Source organism: Zea mays, chromosome 1 (genome assembly GCF_902167145.1).
Source record: "Zea mays cultivar B73 chromosome 1, Zm-B73-REFERENCE-NAM-5.0, whole genome shotgun sequence".
Classification (NCBI taxonomy): Eukaryota; Viridiplantae; Streptophyta; class Magnoliopsida; order Poales; family Poaceae; genus Zea; species Zea mays.
In genome coordinates this window covers 23,985,419-24,009,623 of record NC_050096.1, presented here as the reverse complement: position 1 = coordinate 24,009,623, position 24,205 = coordinate 23,985,419, and the positions used below count along the sequence as shown (strand labels likewise).

The 24,205-nt window shown below is 54.3% G+C and overlaps 1 protein-coding gene across 1 annotated transcript; it reads left to right on the top strand.

Annotated features, from left to right (window-relative positions):
* Positions 1-1,731: 1,731 nt before the first annotated feature.
* Positions 1,732-17,560, top strand: LOC103644503 (uncharacterized). Its single transcript, XM_035963021.1, has 4 exons — positions 1,732-1,965; positions 15,940-16,032; positions 16,738-16,842; positions 16,919-17,560. The coding sequence occupies exons 1-4, from the start codon at positions 1,909-1,911 to the stop codon at positions 17,120-17,122; spliced, it is 459 nt and encodes a 152-aa protein (XP_035818914.1). The 5' UTR covers positions 1,732-1,908; the 3' UTR covers positions 17,123-17,560.
* The last annotated feature ends 6,645 nt before the right edge of the window (positions 17,561-24,205 follow it).

The window sequence follows — 24,205 nt, the reverse complement described above, 5'->3', positions numbered from 1 at the left end:
GGTTTACGAGCCTCTGGTCGATGATCAATGGCCACACAACCCCCATTTTTGTCGAAAATAGTCATGAACGACCCTTTTCAATAATACCGAAGGCTAACACGTACGGATTTTTGACCAAGAAATGGTCTCCACCATAAATCCAAGAATGTGATCTATGGCAAGGAACAATATGTGGGGTGAGGTGTACGAGCCTCTAGTCGATGATAAATGGCCACACAACCCCCATTTTTGTCGAAAATAGCCATGAACGACCATTTTCAATAATAGCGAAGGCAAACACTTGTGGATTTTTGTCCAAGAAATGGTCTCCACCAGAAATCCAAGAATGTGATCTATGGCAAGGAAACATATGTGGGGTGAGGTGTACGAGCCTCTGGTCGAAGATAAATGGCCACACAACCCCCATTTTTGTCGAAAATAGCCATGAATGATAATTTTCAATAATACCGAAGGTTAACACCTACGGATTTTTGACCAAGAAATGTTCTCCACCAAAAATCCAAGAATGTGATCTATGGTAAGGAAACATATGTGGGGTGAGGTGTATGAGCCTCTGGTCGATGATCAATGGCCACACAACCCCCATTTTTGTTGAAAATAGCCATTGATCATTATTGTGTTATACCTACAGGATTCCCATGTTGCACAAGGTGTACGTAGCCACAACCCAACTCATGTTGCTGACAAACCTACACAACAAGCACGAGGTTCTAAAAGGGTTGTGGCCCCTAATGTTCATGGACAATAGATTAGATTCACTAGGCAAATGAGTGCTGCCATAAATCAACAATCCTCCCTAAGCCTAACTACTACTACACAAGCTGGTTCAAGAGCCACCACAAACCAAGAATCCACCCAAAACTTGGCTGCTGCAACACAATTTACTTCAAGTGTTGCCACTGAGCAAGATTACACCGCAGGCCTGACTACTGCTGCACAACCTAGATCTCCCACACAAGCTGAGGTCAATGACCACAATAGAGATGAAGGCAAGTGATTATTTGTTATTCAATGCATTTATTAATGTATCAAATAATCTAAAATTTTTCAAATAAATTAATCTGTCATTCTCATGATCTGTAGTAGCTATTTATAATATTGATAAAAAGCCTAAGCACAAAGATCTTCGTGTAACAGAGTGCCTGTGTAGGTAACAAATCCTCTATATACAGATTTCAGTTATAGAATGCATGTGTAGGTAACAGATGCAACTAGTACTTGATTTTTGATTATTGGGCTGTTAAACATAGAACAAGGCTAGAGCAATGAAGTTGCATATTTGTCTAGATATTACTGTATGTTCTGCTCTGTCTAGGGAAAATGCTCACATGCACCAGAACCCATATGATCTTTGCCATTCACTAGATTGTTTCTGCTAGTTTGAAAATTTAATATCTTTTTGCCTTTTATGATGGTAATCACCAGAATTGGTACCAAGGCAAAGAAGTAGGGGCAAACAACTTGAATCCTTGAGCAGAGGGTTAGGCACTAAGATTCCAATCCAAATCTCTAATGGGAAGCGAAGGCCAGAGCCACCTATTCAGACTGCAAAGTTTGCATCGGAGGGTGGGATCATATTGAGGCAACACATTCCAATATTTCCGCACTAGAAGGAGTACAAGAATCAAGAGAACGAGGGTAAAATTACAGACTTCATTGGGAAGCTTGTTGTAAGTCATTTTTCCCTCACTTGTTCAGTTACAGTTCATTGCCCTTTTCAATTGAGTATCATAGAGTCACCACTTCTTTGCTAGGGTCAATTCACCATGGATGTTGAGAGTAATGCAGTAAAAGATGCATGTGTTGATATGCTAAAGGGTGGACAGCGCCAAATGAGGTATAGGCTGAAAAAAGTACTTCACTGGAGTTCCTGCAAATCAAGTGAGGACTACATCACCTGTTTCATGTATGACTGATGATCAATGGAGAGAGTTGGTACAAATGTGGTCTAGCCCAAACCACAAGGTATTTGCGATCAAGCTCCACTTATCCCTCTATATAAATAATATTTTCATTTATGAAGTGTTTGGAATGCAACTTTTCTTTTTCTTGGGAAAATTGTTCTTTGTTAGTACTATTTGAGAACCTAGTGGTTGATTCCACCTCCAATAGTTCAGTAACCGTTTATGTGTGGCCTGTATTGATCATTATCAGAGCCTCTTGCATGTTACCTCATTTAGGACATGAGAACACTAGTTTGCTACAAAATGAGCAGTTTCCTATTGGCTACAAAAACACCTTGTACATCACAGTGATATTTTTTTGGCCAACATAATTTAATTGAGTATTATGGGTGTAGGACTAATCTGCCTGTCAGCGTTTCGACCCTGGGGGGGTCCCTGGACCGACGAGTAAATTGTCGCTGCGTGTCCCTGCCCAGATGGGTTGGCGCGGGATGGAACACAAGATGTGGGACAAGCCTTGTATTATCCTGCACCAGGGGTGCCACTCGCAGTAGGAGTTACAAGCGCGTCGCGTGAGGGAGAGAGAGAGGGGGACACAGAGCTCGTCCGCCGCTTCCCTCACGTGAACCTCCCTCAGGGTGGCCCTGGACTTCCCTTTTATAGAGGCAAGGAGAGAGTCCAGGTGTACAACGGGGGGCGTAGCTATGCGCTAACGTGTCCGGCAGTGGAGTGCCTAACCCTGTGTACATGCCAACGTGGCCGTTGGGGGAGAGCTTGGGCGCTGTACATGTGATGGCGTGGCCATCAGAGGAGCGCCTGAGTCCTGTAGGAGCACAGCTGGCAGCGCGGCGAGGACCCTGCTGACGTATCCTTGCTGTCGTAAGGGGCTGAGAGCCACCGGCGTCATGGCGCACGCGGGGCACCATCATTACCCGTCGCCGGGGTAAGCCAGATGGGACGTCGGTCTTGTTCCTCCTAGCCTGAGCAGGCTAGGAATAGGGGAATGATGCATCCCCTATTAGCACGGTCAGTCTGAGCCCAGGGTCGGTCGAGGCGGAGACTTCTCTTGAGGCTGAGGCTGGGGTCGGGCGAGGACGCGATTCCTCCCGAGACCGGGGTCAAGGCCGAGTCCGGGGGTCAGGCGAGACGGAGACCTCCTCCCGAGGCCAGAGCCTAAGGTCGGGCGAGGCGAAGACCTCCTCCTGAGGCTGGAGCATGAGGTCGGGCGAGGCGGAGCTTCCTGTTGCGCCCAAGGCTTGAACTCGGTGGTTGATCGTGACTTGTTGTCAGTCGTTGCTGGGGTGGCTAACATGGCAGTCGGAACGGAGCGAGCAGCACTGTTTTCCTGTCATATCAGACAGTAAAGTGGAGGGGCGAAGTGACTGCGGTCACTTTGGCCTGGCTGACTGAGGCTTGTGTGTCAGGATACGGCGTCAGGCGTCCCCTGCATTTAATGCGCCTGCGAAGCGGTCGGTTGGTGAGGCGGTATGGCCAAGGTTGCTTCACAACGAAGCCTGCCCGAGCCGGGCCTCGGGAGAGCCAAGGGGCGCCTGCCGTCTGAGGAGGCCCTCGGGCGAGGCGTGAATTCGTCTGTGACCACTGTTCCAACCCGAGGCTGGGCTCGGGTGAGATCGCGTTCCTTGGGCAAACGAAGTCTTGGCTTGAACCGCACCCGTCAGTTGGTCTGAGGGTGTTAACCAGCCGTGATTAGGAGCGTTGGGGGTAACCCTAATTATGGTACCCGATAGTAGCCCCTGAGCCTCGATGGGAGTGATGGTACTCGCTTGGAGGCTTTTGCCACGTTTTCAGTGAGGGGACCGGCCTTTCTCGGTTTTTGCCTTGTTCTGGTGGGTGCGCGCGAGCGCACCCGCCGGGTGTAGCCCCCGAGGCCTCGGAGGAGTGGTTTGACTCCTCTGAGGTCTGAATGCTTTTCGTGGTGCTTTGGCTGGTCTGATCGTTCCCTCATGCAGCCCGGCAGTAGCCTGGGTGCGTGGTCGGGTTCCAAGTTATCAGGCTGGTTTGTTGACGCTGTCAACAGTTTTGGCCGTAGCCGGGTGCGAGAGCAACCCTCGAGCCTCTGCACGGAGCGAGAGGATGATCAAGGACTTTCCCGACTTTTATTATACGCCCCTGCGTCGCCTTTCCGCAAGGAGGAGGGAGGGAAGGCGCCATGTTGCCCTTGGATGGCGCCGAACATGGTGTTTCCAGTGAGCTGCTAATGGGTGATCCGAGTGGACGCCCGTGCTCTGTTCGTTAGGGGTCGGCTGTGGCCCAGAGGCGCTCTCCAAAAGTACCTGCGGGTGATTCGCTGGACCCAGACCCCTTCGCAGGGTCTGAGGGCTCGATGCCTCCCTCTGGTGGGATTCCGTTACAAATCGTTCCCGCCGGTCTCGAAAATGTCCTAGGGTACCTTGGGAGCGTAGCCCGATTCTTGGTTATGTATCGAACGTACCTAGAGTCATCCCTCACTCTGCATGCTCTGGGGCGACTATCGAACCCTTCCGAGGGGCCAGCCTATGAACCCCTGATCAGTAGTGGGCACGGAGCCCGGGCGCTCTGGGGCGGCTGTCGAAACCCCTCCGAGGGGCCAGCCTTCGAACCCCTGATCAGTAGGAGGGCTCGGGGCCCGCTTCCTCCACCGAGAAGGATCCTTTCCACAACATCCCCTTTCCCGGTCCCTGTGGCAAGAGAGAGAGAGGAGGAGGGGAAGGATATGAATTTAAATAAGGTGGCACACCTTTTTTGAGGAGGGGAAGACGAAGCGACGCCTGCCTCGCCTGCTAGAGGTGTTGCCTGCTCCGTTGGGGAGTTAATGCGACGGGACGGGCGATTCGCGTGGCGCCCGTTGCACGTGCGAGCCATTCGAGGAACGGGGCACGGGCGAGTCGTCTTCACGCCGTGAGAGAGGGCTCTCCCGTTGCTTCAGGAGGGGATGCGAGCCTACAGGCGACTTGACTGCTGCCTCCGCTCGTCTGCCGCTGCAGTTACTGCCGACCCACTTTTGACCATGCCAACCATCGTGCCTACCCCGCGGATGACTGACCCATGGGCGTCGCCTTTAATTAGCACTGTTGGGTCATGCGCAGGGGTACCTCAATCGCGGTACTGGTCCCACAGTCGAGGAGGCGCAACATTGGCGTGAGTGACTGTAGCTTCTTGCACGTCATAACCGGCGCGCAGGTTACATGACATGCGGGCCCGCTTCCTTTGCGCTGGTCCACCGGATGTGGATGGAGCCGAAGGGGCGCACAGTTGTGGTGCAGTTGGATGCTGGTCGCGTGGCAGTCCACCCTTTCGACCACCGGTTTCTGCGAAGATGGGAGAGCGCTTGTAACCGCGGGACGATTACATGACACGCGCGCGGCGGTTCGCCTTCTTCGTGCTTCGGATCAGCTCGTATGACGTGTGGGTCCTAGCCCCCGTGTCGTGGGGGGAGAACCCTAGAGGATGCCAGTGGGGATTTCGCCCATGATGCTAAGGGGTGCAAGCGAGGAGGTCTGCCTATAAAAGGGGGATCGATCCCCTGGGCAGTGGCCATGCCTTCGTCCTCCCCTCATGCCTTGCGCCTTTCCGCCTTTTGAGCCCCCAAATGGGGTGCCCCAGCGTCGCCTTGCTCTTGTTGTCGTTGGAGGAGCGCGGCCTCGTGGAGATCGGTACCTTTCAGCCATCGTTCGGCTTCAAGGATTTTCGTCGTGTAGCCCGGCTGCATTCCCTCACCAATGGGCAATTTGGTGGGGAGAAGCAAGCCAGGCTGCGGCCTCCGCCCTGCCCTCAGCTTCAAGGATCTTCGTCATCCTTGCTGAGGCGGAGGGGCGCACCGAGTAGGGGGTTGCCTCCGCGTGGGCCAGTAACCCTTTTCTTCCCCCAGCATTTGGGGGAGAAAAGCATCCTCTAGCCCTGCGGAGGCTTCCTCCAGCCATGCGGGGGAAGGCGAACTGCTGCTTCCTGGACAGGGTGCAGCTTTCCATCCTTCGTCCGGGTGGCGGTCGTGCCGCGCACGCGACGGCCACGTCTAGGTCTTCCTCGCGCCGTCAGTCGCGCCAGAGGGTTGCCCTGCACGTTGCGCGCCGCGAGGGCGGTGCTCGTGTTCTGGGGCGGCCTCAGCGGGGGCGGGAGAGAGGACCTGCCGGTGCGCTTTGGGGCGGCCGCTGTTCGCCGGCGTGGTGTCAGTGGGTTCGAACCCACGGTTGGCGCCCTCCGACTCTTCGGCCTTAGCGGCTTGTCCTCGCCCCTCGTGTGGGGACATGGGCAAGGGCCTCTTCACAGCAGCGTTTGTCCTGAGGTCATCGCTGCTGCTGTTTAGCCGCCCAAGGTGGAGGTCGTTATCTCTGCTACTGCAGAGGTCACCAGCGAGCCGCTTGGAGTTTGTCATCCCGCAGGCCCTCCGATGTGGAGGTTGTTCGTACCCGCGGGAACGGAACCAGAGTCCCATTTGTAATGGCACCTTGAGTGCCAGTGTATGTTCATTGTGGCTATCGAGGCCTGAACATTCGGGTATTCGAGAGTGAAGCTGTGTGTCTTCCTCATTCCGAGCACTGGGACTTGTCTGTTGGCTGGCCGAACCACTTAACCGAGCGTCGGTCGCCTTTCGCGGAAGGTGACGAGTGAGGTGTCCGTATCCCGGAGGCATAGGAGTCCCTCGGCTCTGTCGGCCTTGCCGCTCTAGGCTTCCCTTGCTCAATTTTTGGAACCCTCGGCTGCTCTGCGATGAGCCGGAGCCGGAGGCAGCGGTGTTAGCGCGGACAGACGCGGAGTCGGCTCAGAAAGAGACTTCATCGGCCCGGGAGATGGCGACTTCCTAGGCCGAGGAAGATGTGGTAGCAGCCGCTGGAGCTTGGCCAAGACATCTGCTGGCGCTGTGTTGGCATCCTCCCTTAGGTGGAGGTCCTTTTGCTCGGGTCGCCGTCCGAGGCTGGGCCTGGTTCCGCCGAGGGTGGAATCAATGCCGAGGGTGCTGCCGCTCCCACTGCCGATGCCAGAACCTGCAGGAACAGTTTGTCTGTAGCATGCACATGCTTTTTTGTGGCCGCCGAGGCCTAAACACTTTATCGCCATGTTTAAAAAGCTGCATCTTCTCTCCTCTTGTTTCGAGCATCATGACTTGTCTGTCAATAGCAGAATCGTTTATCCGAACGGGAGTTACTTTTCACGGAAGGTGATGAGTGAGGTATCCGTATCCCGGAGGCGTAGGAGTCCCTCGGATCGGCCGGCCTTGCCGCTTACGTGTACTCTCCGGAAGTCGAAAGCACAAAGGTTGTTTTGGTAGAAAATTTTTCCGAGGAAAATTTTGACGCGGAGGGGTTCCCCCCTTATAGCCCCCGAGGGAGGGTCGAGCTTTGCTGAGGCAAGGCCGACCCTTCCTTGACGGTTAGACTTTGTGTATGTAAACGAGGTATATGAACGACTTAAAACATCTTAAGGGTAGAAGCGACGTAGCTGTTGGATGTTCCAAGCGTTGTTGTAGACCTCGCCTTGGTCGTTGGCTAGCTTGTATGTTCCGGGCTTCAAGATCTTGGCGATGATGAAGGGCCCTTCCCAGGGAGGAGTGAGCTTGTGGCGCCCTCGGGCGTCCTGTCACAGGCGAAGCACCAAGTCTCCCACTTAGAAGCCTCGGGACCGAACGCTTCGGGCGTGGTAGCGCCGCAGCGACTACTGGTACCGTGCCGAATGTACTAAGGCGACGTCTCGAGCCTCCTCGAGTTGGTCCAGCGAGTCTTCTCGACTGGTCTGGTTGCTTCGGTCATCGTACGCCTTGGTCCTCGGGGACCTGTATTCTAAGTCCGTGGGGAGGACGGACTCAGCCCCATAGACTAGAAAGAACGGCGTAAAATCCGTGGCGTGGCTCGGCGTCGTCCTCAGACTCTAGACTATCGAGGGTAGCTCTTTCATCCATTGCTTGCCGAACTTGTTGAGGTCGTTGTAGATCCTTGGTTTGAGCCACTGCAGAATCATACCGTTGGCACGCTCCACCTGCCCATTCGTCATGGGATGAGCTACGGCGGCCCAGTCCACACGGATGTGGTGGTCGTCGCAGAAGTCCAGGAACTTTTTTCTGGTGAACTGTGTGCCATTGTCGGTGATGACTGAGTTTGGAACCCCGAAACGATGGATGATGTTGGTGAAGAATGCCACCGCCTGCTCGGACCTGATGCTGTTTACCACTTGGAGAATTTGTCGATAGCGACCAGCAGGTGCGTGAAGCCCCCGGGTGCCTTCTGCAAGGGACCGACAAGGTCTAGACCCCACACAGCAAATGGCCAGGTGATGGGTATCGTCTGCAAGGCCTGAGCGGGCAGATGCATCTGCTTTGCGTAGAATTGACACCCCCGGCAGGAGCGCACAATCCTAGTGGCGTCGGCCACCGCGGTTGGCCAGTAGAAACCTTGTCGGAAGGCATTCCCCACGAGGGCTCAAGGCGCTGCATGGTGGCCGCAAGCCCCCGAGTGTATTTCTTGCAACAGCTCTTGTCCTTGGGCGATAGATATGCATCGTTGAAGGATGCCCGAGGGGCTGCGGTGATAGAGCTCTTTTTCATCACCCAGCAGGACAAATGACTTGGCGCACCGAGCCAGCCGCCGAGCTTTGGTCTTGTCGATGGGAAGCTCTCCTCAGAGGAGATATTCCAAGTACGGGGTCTGCCAGTTCGAATCTAGCGTGACCCCATTCTGTTCCTCTTCAACGGGCAAGGCCTCTTCCTCGATGGCCGAGGGTGCCTCGGGTGCGGCCGAGGGTACCTCGGGCTCGGCAGAGGGTGCCTCGGGCTGGACCGAGGCTTCCTCAGGCTCGGGCGCGTCGTCGATCTTGACGGATGGTTGACGTAGGTCTCTGGAGAAGACGTCCGGGGGAACTGTTGTTTGCCCTGAGGCTATTTTTGCCAGCTCGTCCGCAGTCTCGTTGTACCGCCGGGCGATGTGGTTGAGCTCCAGCCCGTAGAACTTGTTCTCTAGGCTCCGGACTTTGTCACAGTAGGCTTCCATCCTCCGGCCACGGCAGTGGGAGTTCTTCATGACTTGGTCAATGACAAGCTGTGAGTCGCCTCGAGCGTTGAGGCATCGGACCCCTAGCTCGACGGCGATGCGTAGCCCGTTAACCAGTGCTTCGTACTCGGCCACGTTGTTTGATGCCGGAAAATGGAGGCGAATGACGTAGCGGAGATGCTTTCCGAGGGGTGAAACGAAGATCAGGCCAGCGCCCGCTCCTGTTTTCATGAGTGACCCATCAAAGTACATGGTCCAGAGCTCGGGCTGGATTGGAGTTGTCGGTAACTGGGTGTCAGTCCACTCAGCTAGGAAGTCTGCCAAGACTTAGGATTTTATGGCCTTCCGAGGAGCGAATGATAGCATTTCGCCCATAAGCTCTACCGCCCACTTTGCTATCCTACCCGAGGCCTCGCGGCACTGGATGATCTCCCCCAGGGGGAAAGATGACACCACAGTTACCGGATGAGACTCGAAGTAGTGTCGCAACTTTCGCCGTGTCAGGATCACTGCGTAGAGCAGCTTCTGGATCTGTGGGTAGAGAGCTTTGGTCTCGGAAAGCACTTCACTCATGAAGTAGACTGGCCTCTGGACGGGCAGTGCATGCCCTTCTTCTCGTCTCTCGACTACGATCGCGGCTCTGACCACCTGAGTAGTCGCGGCTACGTAGATCAAGAGGGCTTCTTCTGCGGCGGGGGGCACTAGGATGGGCGTGTTCATAAGGAGCGCCTTAAGGTTTCCGAGGGCTTCCTCGGCCTCGGGGGTCCAAGTGAAGCGCTCGGCCTTCCTTAAGAGGCGGTACATAGGCAAGCCTTTCTCGCCAAGGCGTGAGATGAAGCGGCTTAGAGCCGCAAGGCATCCCATGACCCTCTGTACTCCTTTCAAATCTTTGATCGGTCCCATGTTGGTGATGGCCGCGATTTTCTCCGGGTTGGCCTTGATGCCTCGCTCGGAGACGATGAACCCAAGGAGCATGCCTCGGGGGACTTCGAAGACACACTTCTCGAGATTGAGTTTCACGCCTTTCGCTCTCAGACACTTGAATGTCGTTTATTTCAAGGTCAGAGAGGAGGTCGGAGGCTCTCTTCGTCTTGACAACGATGTCGTCGACGTAAGCCTCGACCGTTCTGCCGATGTGTTCTCCGAACACGTGGTTCATGCACCTCTGGTAAGTGGCACTTGCATTCCTCAACCCAAATGGCATTGTGGTGTAACAGTACATGCCAAAAGGTGTGATGAAAGAAGTCGCGAGCTGGTCGGACTCTTTCATCTTGATTTGGTGATAGCCTGAGTAGGCATCGAGGAATGACAGGGTTTCGCACCCAGCAGGGGAGTCCACGATTTGATCGATGCGAGGTAGAGGGTAGGGAATTTTCGGACATGCTTTGTTTAGACCAGTGTAGTCTACACACATCCTCCATTTCCCATCCTTCTTCCTTATAAGAACAGGGTTAGCTAACCATTCGAGATGGAATACCTCTTTGATGAACCCTGCCGCGAGTAGCTTGTGGATCTCCTCGCCTATGGCCCTGCGCTTTTCCTCGTCGAAACGGCACAGGGTTTGCTTCACGGGTCGGGCTCTAGCTCTGATGTCCAGTGAGTGCTCGGCGACATCCCTCGGTATGCCGGGCATGTCCGAGGGACTCCACGCAAAGACTTCGGCGTTTGCGCGGAGAAAGTCGACGAGCACTGCTTCCTATTTGGGGTCGAGCTCGGAGCCGATCCGAACTTGCTTGCTGGCGTCGTTGTTGAGGTCGAGAGAGACGGACTAGACCGCCTCAACAGGTTCGAAGTTGCCGGCATGCAGCTTCGCGTCGGCGCCTCCTTGGAGAGGCGTTCTAGGTCGGCGATGAGGGCCTCGGACTCGGCGAGAGCCTCGGCGTACTCCACGCACTCTATGTCGCATTCGTACGCGTGGCGGTACGTGGATCTGACAGTGATGATCCCATTCGGGCCCGACATCTTGAGCTTGAGGTAGGTGTAGTTGGGGACGGCCATGAACTTGGCGTAGCATGGTCTTCCCAACACCGCATGGTAGGTTCCTCGAAACCCGATGACCTCAAAGGTGAGAGCTTCCTTTCAGAAGTTAGAGGGAGTTCCGAAGCAGACAGGTAAGTCGATCCGTCCGAGGGGTAGGATTCGCTTCCCGGGTGCGATCCCGTGGAAGGGTGCCGCACTGGCCCGGACTTCAGACCGATCAACCCCTAAGAGTTCCAGGGTCTCAGCGTAGATGATGTTAAGGCTGCTGCCTCCGTCCATGAGGACCTTGGAGAGCCTAACATTGCCGATGATCGGATTGACGACGAGCGGGTACCTTCCTGGGCTTGGCACGAAGTCGGGGTGGTCGCCTTGGTCAAAGGTGATAGGCTTATCGGACCCGTCTAGGTAGACTGGCGCCTCCACCTTCACCAAGCAGACTTCCCGGCGCTTCTGCTTGCGGTGCCGAGTCGAGGCGTTCGCCGCCTGCCCACCGTAGATCATGAAGCAGTTATGGACTTTCGGGAATCCCTCTTCCTTGCCGCCCTCCTTCTTGTCGTTGTCATGGCCCTTGCCATCCTCCGCCAGGGGCCCGGTCTTATGGAAGTGGCATCGGAGCATGACACATTCTTCGAGGGTGTGCTTGACGGGCCCCTGGTGATAGGGGCACGGCTCTTTGAGCATCTTGTCGAACGCGCCGGCCCCTCCAGGTGGTTTCCGAGGGTTCCTGTGCTCGGCCGCAGCGACGAGATTCACGTCTGCGGTGTCGTGCTTCGCTCGTGACTTGTTTTTGGCCTTCTTCTTCGTGCCCCGCTGAGCGGACGCCTCAGGGGCGTCTGTTTTCGGCTCCCCCTGAGGCTGCTTGTCCTTCCAGAAGATGGCTTCAACCGCCTCTTGACCCGAGGCAAACTTGGTGGCGACGTCCATCAGTTTGCTCGCGTGGGTGGGAGTCTTGCGCCCCAGTTTTCTCACCAGGTCTCGGCAAGTGGTGCCGGCAAGGAAAGCCCCGATGACATCCGAGTCGGTAACGTTGGGCAGCTCGCTGCGCTGCTTCGAAAACCGCCGGAGGTACTCTCGGAGGGACTCCCCTGGCTGCTGGCGGCAGCTTCGGAGGTCCCATGAGTTCCCAGGGCGCACGTACGTGCCTTGGAAGTTCCCCGCGAAAGCTTTGACCAGACCATCCCAGTCGGAGATCTGCGCAGGAGGCAGATGCTCCAGCCAGGCTCGGGCGGCATCGGAGAGGAAAAGGGGTAGATTACGGATGATGAAGTTGTCATCATCCGCCCCTCCCAACTGGCAGGCCAGTCGGTAGTCCGCGAGGCATAGCTCCGGCCTCGTCTCCCCCGAGTACTTGGTGATAGTAGTCAGGGCTCAGAAATGGGCAGGGAACGGTGCTCGTCGTATGGCCCAGCTGAAGACTCGCGGGCCAGGTGGTTCGGGCGAAGGACTGCGGTCCTCCTCGCTGTTGCAGCGTCCCCCGCGCCTAGGATGGTAGCCTCAGCGCACCTTCTCGTCAAGGCAGGCTCGATGGTCGAGATGGTGGTGCTCGTTGTCGAGGCGTTCCCGGGCGGTGGGCACCTCGTCCCATGTACGCTTGGGATGGACCGAGGCTTCCCGAATGCGCCAGGAGGACACTGCGTGATTCTCCGAGGGGTCAGCTCGCCTACGGGAGGCGGAGCTCTTAGCTCGTCGAACCGCGGCGCCTTCTAGAAGATTCTTGAGTTCGCCCTGGATGCGCCGTCCCTCGGTGGTGGATGGCTTCGGCATGGCCCGAAGCAGCATCGCCGCTGCAGCTAGGTCCTGGCCGGACTCGCTGAAGGTCGGAGGCAGCGCTGCCCTGGCATTGTCGACGATGCGGTGCCGGATGTCTTGGGCCCGATGACAGGCTTCTCTGGCGAGTGATCGGCCTACCCACTCCTGTTCGATGTTCTGTCGGAGCTGTACAAGCCGGCCTGCTTCCCCGTTGACCCGGGCCTGCATCTCATGGATTTGCTCGAGCTATATGTCCTGACCCCCCACAGGGACTGGGACGACAGCTAGCTCCCGCGGGATGTCAACGCGAGATGAGGGCCCAGGGGGATCGTCAACCTCTGGCATACCGAGGTGGTTGCCTTCGTTGTGATCTCCCAGATCGATGTGGAAACATTCATGACTTGGGCCGTAACCCTCGTCGTCAAGGTCATGGCCATCATTAGAACAACCGGAGAGGCAGTGGTCACATGCGGACATGAAGCCCCGCATGGCACCGGGGTCATTGAGGGCAGAGAAATCCCAACCGGAGTCGGGGTCGTCCTCTTCCTCAGAATCCGCTAGTCCGAAGGTCGAGACAGCTGTCAGTCGGTCCCAGGTCGACCACATGTGGTACCCCGGAAGGTTTAGATACGCCTTTACGAAGGCGCTCACCATAGCGGGGTCGCTAGGTGGATCGAAGCTGAACCGAAAACGTATGGGATGGAAAACGGACGGTACCTCTTGGTCGTTGGACGGTGGTGAAGTCGCGTCGGGGGCGGTGCACACCGTCATCTCAGGTACAAGGGTAACGCCCAACAGGCCTTTGCGAGGGTGCTGGCGTCATCAGTCCGCTTGGGGCTGACACGTCGTGGGGAAGTGACACCCACCGTCGCCTCAGGTGCGAGGGCAATGTACGACATGTCCCGCGGGGGAGTGCCGGCGTCGTCGACTCGCTCTGGTGCGACAGCCGACAAGGTGCCGCCTCCTGCGTGGCTATGGTTGCCCCGTCTCCGCCTCCTCCGACGAGGAGGGTGGCGAGGACGACCGGAGTGCTCCTCTTCTGTCGCGGGGAGATGCTGTCGTAGAGCTCGCCGCCACCGGGCGAGTCGAAGACCGTCGTTGTCGTCACGCCGCGGGGGGAGGAGTACCATGTCGTAGCTACCATCGAGGGACATGAACTCGAGACTCCCGAAGCGGAGCACCGTCCCGGGCTGGAGAGGTTGTTGAAGACTCCCCATCTGGATCTCAACGGGAAGGTGTTCGTTAACACGCAGCAGGCCCCTACCTGGCGCACCAACTGCCGGCGTTTCGACCCCGGGGGGGGTCCCTGGACCGACGAGTAAATTGTCGCTGCATGTCCCTGCCCAGATGGGTTGGCACGGGATGGAACACAAGATGTGGGACAAGCCTTGTATTATCCTGCACCAGGGGTGCCGCTCGCAGTAGGGGTTACAAGCGCGTCGCGTGAGGGAGAGAGAGAGGGGGACACAGAGCTCGTCCGCTGCTTCCCTCGCGTGAACCTCCCTCAGGGTGGCCCTAGACTTCCCTTTTATAGAGGCAAGGAGAGAGTCCAGGTGTACAACGGGGGGCGTAGCTATGCGCTAACGTGTCCGGTAGTGGAGTGCCTAAGCCCTGTGTACATGCCAACGTGGCCGTTGGGGGAGAGCTTGGGCGCTGTACATGTGATGGCGTGGCCGCCGGAGGAGCGCCTGAGTCCTGTAGGAGCACAGCTGGCAGCACTGCGAGGACCCTGCTGACGTCTCCTTGCTGTCGTAAGGGGCTGAGAGCCACCGGCGTCATGGCGCACGCGGGGCACCATCATTACTCGTCGCCGGGGTAAGCCAGATGGGACGCCGGTCTTGTTCCTCCTAGCCTGAGCAGGCTAGGAATAGGGGAATGATGCATCCCCTATCAGCACGGTCAGTCCGAGCCCAGGGTCGGTCGAGGCGGAGACTTCTCTTGAGGCCGAGGCCGGGGTCGGGCGAGGACGCGATTCCTCCCGAGACCGGGGTTGAGGCCGAGTCTGGGGGTCGGGCGAGACGGAGACCTCCTCCCAAGGCTGGAGCCTGAGGTCGGGCGAGGCGGAGACCTCCTCCTGAGGCTGGAGCGTGAGGTCGGGTGAGGCGGAGCTTCCTGTTGCGCCCGAGGCTTGAACTTGGTGGTTGATCGTGACTTGTTGTCAGTCGTTGCCGGGGTGGCTGACACGGCAGTCGGAACGGAGCGAGCAGCGTTATTTTCCTATCATATTGGACAGTAAAGTGGAGGGGCGAAGTGACTGCGGTCACTTCGGCCTGGCCGACTGAGGCGCGTGTGTCAGGATACGGCGTTAGGCGTCCCCTGCATTTAATGCGCCTGCGAAGCGGTTGGTTGGTGAGGCGGTATGGCCAAGGTTGCTTCACAACGAAGCCTGTCCGAGCCGGGCCTCAGGAGAGCCGAGGGGGCGCCTGCCGTCTGAGGAGGCCCTCGGGCGAGGCGTGAATTCGTCTGGGACCACTGTTCCAACCCGAGGCTGGGCTCGGGTGAGATCGCGTTCCTTGGGCAGACGAAGTCTTGGCTTGAACCGCACCCGTCAGTTGGTGTGAGGGTGTTAACCAGCCGTGATTAGGAGCGTTGGGGGTACCCCTAATTATTGTACCCGACAGTGCCCTTCCCTCTCCCTCCTCGCTCTCTTCTCTAACACGGTCATGGCCAAGTTTTGCTTGCTGTTGGTAAAGTGCTGCTTGCCGTTCCATCAAATGAAGGTGTTGCTTGCTGTCATGCTGTAAGAAATGAAGTAGCAAGAATTCTGATGCTAGCAGCAAGCAACATGATTTCTAAAAATTATGATTAGCAACAACAGCAAGCAGCAACTAGTTCATTTTCAATAGCAAGCAGTTCACTTGCAAGCACACCAAAAATTGTTTTCTGATCAGCAAGAACAGCAAGCAGCAACCCGTTCAGTTTCAACAGCAAATGGTTCAACAATTGTTTCAGTTTCAACCGGTTTTCTGTCTTACTCGCTGCAAGAACAACAAGCAAGCAACCATTTCAGTTTCAACCAGTTTTCTGAATTTCTGAATTTTCCATGTGATATATGAGTTGACAGACTTATTATTTACCTTCACTCAATATTAATGTAACCCAAGACAAAATTATTGAAGTGTCTTATATGCTTTTCAATGTCCATATTATCTTCTAAAAGTAGTCTGTTTTTGTTTTGTATTTGTGATGAAAAGATAGCTCCTACAATTATGAAAATATGTTGCAAGCTGCACCCGTTTTATGACTAACGTTGATTGTATATTCATAAACATAATCTATAAATTTATTATCGCTATTTTGTCTACCTTAAAATTGTATTTTACATACAGAACAATTGTGTGAAGAACAAACTTAATCGTGAGAAGGTGCAATTTCCACAGTGCACAGGATCTCAATCATATGTTGCAAAAGCTTATGTAGTGGTAAGAAACTAATTATGTTATGCTTGGAGGAACTTGTTGCTTCTCACAATCTTGGTTATTGTATGAATGGCTACTGCTACCAACACAATCGCTTCATTATCTCTAATATTTGAGTCACATCTTTTGTTTGTTAGTGTATACACTGATTCCTGGTTGTCTATTTTTTCAACAATATTTTTTGTGTATTTACAGTAGTGTAGCTGCATCTAATTGAGTGGCTTTTTGCTAGCAGTAGTGTGTATTTATAGCATTGTTCCTAGTTCCTGGTTCCTATTTGTTAGCGTATACACCTGAATGAAGCACATAATCATGTTCATGGCATTGTCCACTGTTGTGTGCCAATTGTCTTCCAACATGTTCACTTGTTATTGTTTTGGAAGCAATTGCATCCTGCTGCTGCATTGCAGTAACATCAGGCCAACAACAGTTGCACTGTAGCAACTGTAGGCGAACAACACTTGATGTATTAGTTGTTGATAGCTGATGTATAATTTTGCATAGCAGCTGATGTATTAGTAGCTAAGAATTCAGACCTGATAGTTGTATTAGTAGCTGATGTATACTTTTGCTATCATTTAATTACTCATGAGAAAACCTTGCTATAATTAGCTTATGTTTTGATCTCCATGCTGATCAAATTGTTGCATTGAAATTAATTTATGTTTTGATCTCCATGCTGATCAAATTTATTTGACTTCATTTCAGAGACAAGAAAAATATAAAGATGTCAAACCTAGTGCAATTGATCTTTTCAAGGAGATGCATTGCAGCAAGAAAAAAGGATTTAGTGAAGTTGTTCAGAAAGCCATAGTAAGTACATGTTTTTCTCTTTGTTACTACATTCCAATTTGTATTACACAATATTAAGTTTTAATACTTATGCTAGGGTGATATGGAAGCAATGGTGGCAACACCAGCTGAAGATGGACAGCTTGCAAAGTCTGCAACAGAAGTTGTTTCCAATGTGCTGCCGGGTTCAAGTAAATTTCTTCACAATGCTGGCCCTTTGCCCTCCTCCAAGAGAAGCAACACAGGGACTGTTTCAGCAAGAATGCAAGACCTTCGGTCTCAATTGGTCAATGAGAGGTGAGAAAAAGATGGACTTCGAGAAGATATGGATACCTTAAAAGCCAAGTCACAAGCATCTGAGGCAACCATTGCTAATCAATCAACTGAGATTGCAGATTTAAAGAAGTCCTTAGCAGAAAATAGCATCCTACTTCGACAGATATTAAGTATTAGTCGTGATCAGGTGAATCCTTAAGCATGCTTGCTAAGATGCTGGTGTCAACCATCCTGAAGACACATCTCACAAAACTGTGGACCTCTTTTTATCCTTATGTTTGCTATATGGAACTGCAACTTACAGTCTATTATATGTGTTCTCTTGCTATAGAGTTTTAGTACTTGTCTGGTTAAAGAATTATGAACCATGTTCTTTTGTGTGTTGGACATATTATGCTTGAAATATATGGATGTTGGAAAAAGTTGTGACTTTGGATGATTGTGAAATATATGCATTATGTTTTGGATGGTTGTAGGCATCAATGTATTTAGTGATGAACCAAAATATCACAATATGATTGCCACGTCACCTGCCATGTCATCAACCATACAAGTGTTTTGTGACAATAAATTTCGTCATAATTTATTTGACACGTCATCTGCCACGTCATCCATTTTATGATGAAATTTATTGTCACAAAGTTATTGCCACATCAACATCCACGTAAGCTTATTTATGACGAATATATCTGTCAAAAAATTTTGCCACGTCACCTGCCACGTCATATCGCACGTCATCAGCCATGTGGCAACCTGTCTAGTGCTACACTTAATGACGTTTTCCCCTCATCTATGATGATTTGGAGCATCATAGATTTAATGACGAAAATACGTGGTCGTCATTAAATCTGTGACGTTTCATAACCATTCGTCATAGAAGGTGCTTTAACACGACACTTCTGTGATGATAGTGTTTTTGTCATAAAGTCGTCACAACCACTTATGCTATGACAAAAATACCATTGTTGGTGACGTAATCTAAATGTCATAGAAGGTCACATGTGTTGTAGTGAGAAGGTCTCCGCCTCGCCCGACCTCAGCCTCGGCCTCGGGAGGAGTCACAACCTTGCCCGACCTCAGCCTCGGCCTCGGGAGGAGTCACAACCTCACCCGACCTCGGCCTCGGCCTCAGGAGAAGTCACCGCCTCGCCCGACCTTGGCCTCAGACCGACTACGCTACAGGGGATATATCATTACCCTACCTCTAGCTAGCCGCCTCAGGCTATGAAGGAACAAGACCGGTGTCACATCTAGATTACTCCGGCAACAAGTAATGATGGCTCCCCGCATGCGTCCATGACGTCGGTTGTTCTCAAGCTCTCTACGAAGGCAAAGAAACGTCAGCAGGACCCAGGGCCGCACCGCCAGCTACGCTTCTACAGGGCTCAAGCACTTCTCCGCCGGCCACGTTAACACATAGCTACACCCCCATATGTATAGCTGGACCATCCCCTTGTATCTATAAAAGGGGATGCCCAGGGCCTTTTCAAGGGGAGAGAGGGACACGGAGGCGGCAAGGACGACGGAGACGAACTCACTCAAACATCGAATTCCACTCCGCAACACTAGACTTCTCAAGAGACCTGGGACCGGTTCCCTCTCTCATGAAGCTTGTAGCCCCTACTGCAAGCACCCCGGTGCAAGATAATATAAGCCTCATCCCTCCTCTTGTGTTTCATCTTGCATCAACCCATCTGGGCAGGGACACGAGGCACAAAATTCACTAGTCGGTTCGGTTGAGGGTCCCCCGGGTCCGAAACGCTGACAGTTGAAGCGCAAGGTAGGGGACGCTGCGTGTTGACAATACTTTCCCGTTAAGTTCCAGATGGACAATCTTCAGCAGCCTCTTCAGCCCGGGACGGTGCTCCGCTTTGGGAGTCTCGAGTTCATGTCCCTCGATGGCAGTTACGACATGGTACTCCTCCCCCCGCAGCACGACAACGACGACGGTCGTCGGCTCGCCCGGCGGGGGCGAACCCGACGACGACATCTCCCCGGAGCGGAAGAGGAACACCCGAGTCAACCCCGCCACCCTCCTCGCCGAAGAAGACGGAGATGGGGCAACCATGGCCAGGCAGGAGGCAGCACCTCATCGGCTGTCGGACCAGAGCGAGTCGACGACGCCGACACCCCTGCGGGGGACATGTCAGGTGTTATCCTCGCACCTGGGACAACGACAGGTGTCGCTTCCCCGCAACGTGCCAACCCCAGGCGGACTGATGACGTCGACACCCTTGCGAGGGACTTGTCAGGCATTAGTCTCGCACCTGAGATAACGACACATTCCATCTCCGATGCAACTTCACCGCCGTCCACCAACCAGGAGGTACCATCAGTTTTCCATCCTGTTCCCTTTAGATTCAGCTTCGACCCACCAAGAGACCCCACTTCGGTAAGCGCTTTCGCAAGGGCATATCCTGACCTTCTAGGGTACCATATGTGGTCAACTTGGGACCTACTGACGGTCGTCTCAACCTCCGGACCCGCGGGTTCCGAGGAAGAGGACGACCCCGACTTCAGTTGGGTTTTCTCCGGACTCCGTGATCCCAGTGCCATGTGAGACTTCATATCCACATGTGACCACTGCCTCTCCGGCTGCTCTAACGATGGCCACAGCCTTGACGACGAGGGTTACGACCCGACTCGCGAGTGCTTCCATATCGATCAGGAAGATCACGACGGAGACAACCACCTTGGCATGCTAGGAAACGACGGCGCCCTTGCACCTGCGTCTCGCGTTGAGATCCTGCGGGAGCTAGCTGTGGCCCAGGTCCCTACGGGGGGTCAGGGCACATAGCTCGAGCAACTCCTCGAGATGCAGGCCAAGCTCGACGAAGAAATGAGGCAACTTGTGCTGCTCCAACAAAACCTCGAGCAAGAGTGGGTAGGCCGAGTGCCCGCCGGAGGAGCGCGTCATCGGGCCTGGGATGTCCAGCACCGTATTATTGACGATGCCAGGGCAATGCTGCCCCCGGCCTTCAACAGAGCCAGCCAGAACCTAGCTGCAGCGCCGATGTTACTTCGAGCGATGCCGGAGCCATCTACCACTGAGGGGCGACGTATCCAGGGCAAACTCAAGGACCTCCTGGAAAATGCCGTAGCCCGACGAGCCGAGAGCTCTGCCTCCTGAAGGCGAGGATGCCCCTTGGAGCATCACGCAACGTCCTCCCGACACATGCACGAGGCCTCGGTCCACACTGAGCTCACAGGAGACGAGACACCTGCAGCCCGGGATTGCCTCGGCAACGAGCAACACCGCCGCGACTGTTGGGCCAGCCTCGAGGAAAAGGTGCACCGAGGCTACCACCCCAGACGCGGGGGACGCTACGACAGTGAGGAGGATCGGAGCCCCTCGCCCGAACCACTAGGTCCGCGGGTCTTCAGCCGGGCCATACGACGGGCGCCGTTCCTGCCCCGGTTCCGAGCCTCGACTACCACTACCAAGTACTCAGGGGAGACGAGGCCAGAGTTGTGGCTCGTGGATTACCGGCTGGCGTGCCAGTTGGGAGGGACGGACGACGACAACCTCATCATCCGCAACCTCCCCCTTTTCCTCTCCGACGCTGCCCGGGCCTGGCTGGAGCATCTGCCTCCTGCGCAGATCTTCGACTGGGACAACCTAGTCAAGGCCTTCACTGGAAATTTCCAGGGTACGTATGTGCGCCCGGGGAACTCGTGGGATCTCCTGAGCTACCGTCAGCAGCTAGGGGAATCCCTGCGAGAGTACATCCGGCAGTTCTCAAAGCAGTGCACCGAGTTGCCTAACATCACCGACTCAGACGTCATCGGAGCATTCCTCGCCGGCACCACTTGCCAGGACCTGGTAAGCAAACTGGGACGCAAGACACCCACCAAGGCGAGCGAATTGATGGACATAGCCACCAAGTTTGTCTCTGGTCAGGAGGCGGTCAAAGCCATCTTCCGGAAGGACAAGCAGCCTCAGGGAAGGCAGAAGGAAGACGACCCCGAGGCGTCCGTCCAGCGTGGCATGAAGAAGAAGACCAGGAAGAAGGCGCAAGCAAAACGCAACGCCGTTGACGCGGATCTCGTCGCTGCTGCCGAGCACAGGAATCCTCGGAAGCCTCCCGAAGGGACCAACGTGTTCGACAAGATGCTTAAGGAGTCGTGCCCCTTTCACAGGGGTCCCGTCAAGCACACCCTTGAAGAGTGCGACATGCTCCGGCGTTACTTCAATAAGGCTGGGCCCTCGGCGGAGGGTGGCAAGGACCAAGGCAACAACAAGAAAGGAGGCGATAGGGAAGAAGAGTTCCTAGAGGTCCACAACTGCTTCAGGATCTACGGTGGGCAAGTGGCGAATGCCTTGGCTCAACACCGCAAGCAAGAACGCCGGGAGGTCTGCTCGGTGAAGGTAGCGACGCTAGTCTACCTAGACTGGTCCGACAAGCCCATCACCTTCGACCAAGACGACAACCCCGACTACGTACCGAGCCCAGGAAGGTACCCTCTTGTCGTCAACCCTGTCATCGGCAACGCTAGGCTCTCCAAGGTCCTCATGGACGGAGGCAACAGCCTCAACATCATCTACGCCGAGACCCTAGAGCTCTTGGGGGTTGATCGATCCATGATCCGAGCCAGTGCAGCACCCTTTCACGGGATTGTCCCCAGCAAGCGTGTCCTGCCCCTTGGGCAACTTGATTTGCCCGTCTGCTTCGGAACTCCCTCTAACTTCCGAAAGGAAACCCTCACTTTTGAGGTAGTCAGGTTCCGAGGGACCTATCACGCGGTGTTGGGAAGACCGTGCTACGCCAAGTTCATGGCCGTCCCCAACTACACGTACCTCAAGCTCAAGATGCCAGGCCCCAAGGGAACCATCACCGTTGGATCCACATATCGCCACACTTACGAATGTGATGTGGAATGTGTGGAGTACGCCGAAGCCATCGCCGAATCGGAAGCCCTCATCGCCGACCTGGATTGCCTCTCCAAAGAGGCGCCCGACGCGAAGCGGCACGCCGGCAACTTCGAACTAGCCGAGGCGGTTAAGTCCGTCTCTCTTGACTCCAGCAACAACACCGGCAAGAAAGTCAGGATCGGCTCCGAGCTTGACCCCAAATAGGAAGCAGTGCTCGTCGACTTTCTCCATGCAAACGACAAAATTTTTGCGTGGAGTCCCTCGGACATGCCAGGCATACCGAGGGATGTCGCCGAGCACTCACTGGACATCGGAGCCAGAGCCCGACCCGTGAAACAGCACCTGCGCCGTTTTGATGAAGAAAAGCGCAGAGCCATAGGCGAGGAGTTCCACAAGCTAATGGCTGCAGGGTTCATCAAAGAAATATTCCATCCAGAATGGTTAGCTAACCTTGTACTTGTGAAGAAAAAAGGTGGGAGATGGAGGATGTGTGTAGACTACAGGGATGGCAATTTTACCCGCGGGTTCGGATATCCACCGGATATCCGACCCGTCGGGTACGGGTTCGGGCACGAAATTTGACTCGTGGGTCTTACCCGTACCTGACTCGATTTTATTACAGGTTGGGTACGGATTTGATTTCTTACCCATGGGTACCCGACGGATATCCGAAAATAGTGATTTTAGATTTTCAACCTACCAGTACGCTAGCTAGCCGTCCACCCTCGACAGCTCATCCTACTACCATTCCTCCCCGTCTGCCGATGCTTCCGATCTGGTTCTAGTACTAGTGCCAGTACGTTTGATAAAGTGCCAGTACGTAGTACCAGTGCTATCTAGTACAAGTACATGAGCTAAGAGAGTGTTAATACACCAAACGACTATGCTAGCTACTCTCCGATTTTGACGAGTTGGAAGTTTATTAACAAAAAACATTAGCAACACATGTCTAGGGCTACAACTACACGACTGCACTGTGCAACAACATTATGTGCCTCCGATGATCATGGTGATGTGCGATGCTCAGAATTGCACTAGACTTCATTTAGGGAGAATGCACCAAGCTGCTATACCCGACGGATACCCGATATCCGCCCGATACCCGATGGGTACGGGCATGGGTACAAAATTTTACCCACTGGTAGAGTCATGGGCGGATATGGATAATCCCCGCGGGTATGGTCGTGGGCGGGTATTTACTCTACCCGATCCGAACCTGACCCATTGCCATCCCTAGTAGACTACACTGGGTTAAATAAAGCATGTCCCAAGGTTTCCTACCCTCTGCCTCGCATCGATCAAATTGTGGACTCCAACGCTGGGTGTGAAACCCTGTCTTTCCTCGATGCCTATTCAGGCTATCACCAAATCAAGATGAAAGAATCCGACCAGCTCGCGACTTCTTTTATCACACCTTTTGGCATGTATTGTTATACTACTATGCCATTTGGTTTGAGGAACGCAGGTGCAACATACCAAAGGTGCATGAACCATGTGTTCGAAGAGCACATCGGTAGAATGGTCGAGGCTTACGTCGATGACATCGTTGTCAAAACAAGGAAAGCCTCTGACCTCCTCTCTGACCTTGAGGTGACATTCAGGTGCCTGAAAGCGAAGAGCGTAAAACTCAATCCTGAGAAGTGTGTCTTTGGAGTCCCCCAAGGCATGCTCCTAGGGTTCATCGTCTCCGAACGAGGCATCGAGGCCAACCCGGAGAAAATCGCGGCCATCACCAACATGGGACCCGCTTCATCTCGCGCCTTGGCGAGAAAGGATTGCCCTTGTACCGCCTCTTAAGGAAGGCCGAGCGCTTCACTTGGACTCCCAAGGCCAAAGAAGCCCTCGGAAACTTAAAGGCACTCCTTACAAATGCGCCCATCTTGGTGCCCCCCGCTGCGGGAGAAGCCCTCTTGATTTACGTCACCGCAACCACTCAGGTGGTCAGCGCTGCAGTCGTAGTCGAGAGACGAGAAGAGGGGCACGCACTGCTCATCCAGATGTCAGTCTACTTCATCAGCGAGGTGCTATCCGAGACCAAAATCCGCTACCCGCAAATCCAGAAGCTACTGTACGCAGTGATTCTAACACGGCGAAAGCTGCGACACTACTTTGAGTCTCATCCGGTGACTGTGGTGTTATCTTTCCTTCTGGGGGAGATCATCCAGTGCCGAGAGGCTTCGGGTAGAATAGCAAAATGGGCAGTGGAACTCATGGGGGAAACACTTTCATTTGCCC

Bases quoted from the DNA above. Each gene is read 5' to 3' on its own strand.
- LOC103644503 (XM_035963021.1), top strand. From the start codon at position 1,909: ATGACTGATGATCAATGGAGAGAGTTGGTACAAATGTGGTCTAGCCCA. The intron at 1,966-15,939 runs GTATTTGCGATC...TTTTACATACAG, and splicing joins GGTCTAGCCCAAACCACAAG to AACAATTGTGTGAAGAACAA. The intron at 16,033-16,737 runs GTAAGAAACTAA...ACTTCATTTCAG, and splicing joins TTGCAAAAGCTTATGTAGTG to AGACAAGAAAAATATAAAGA.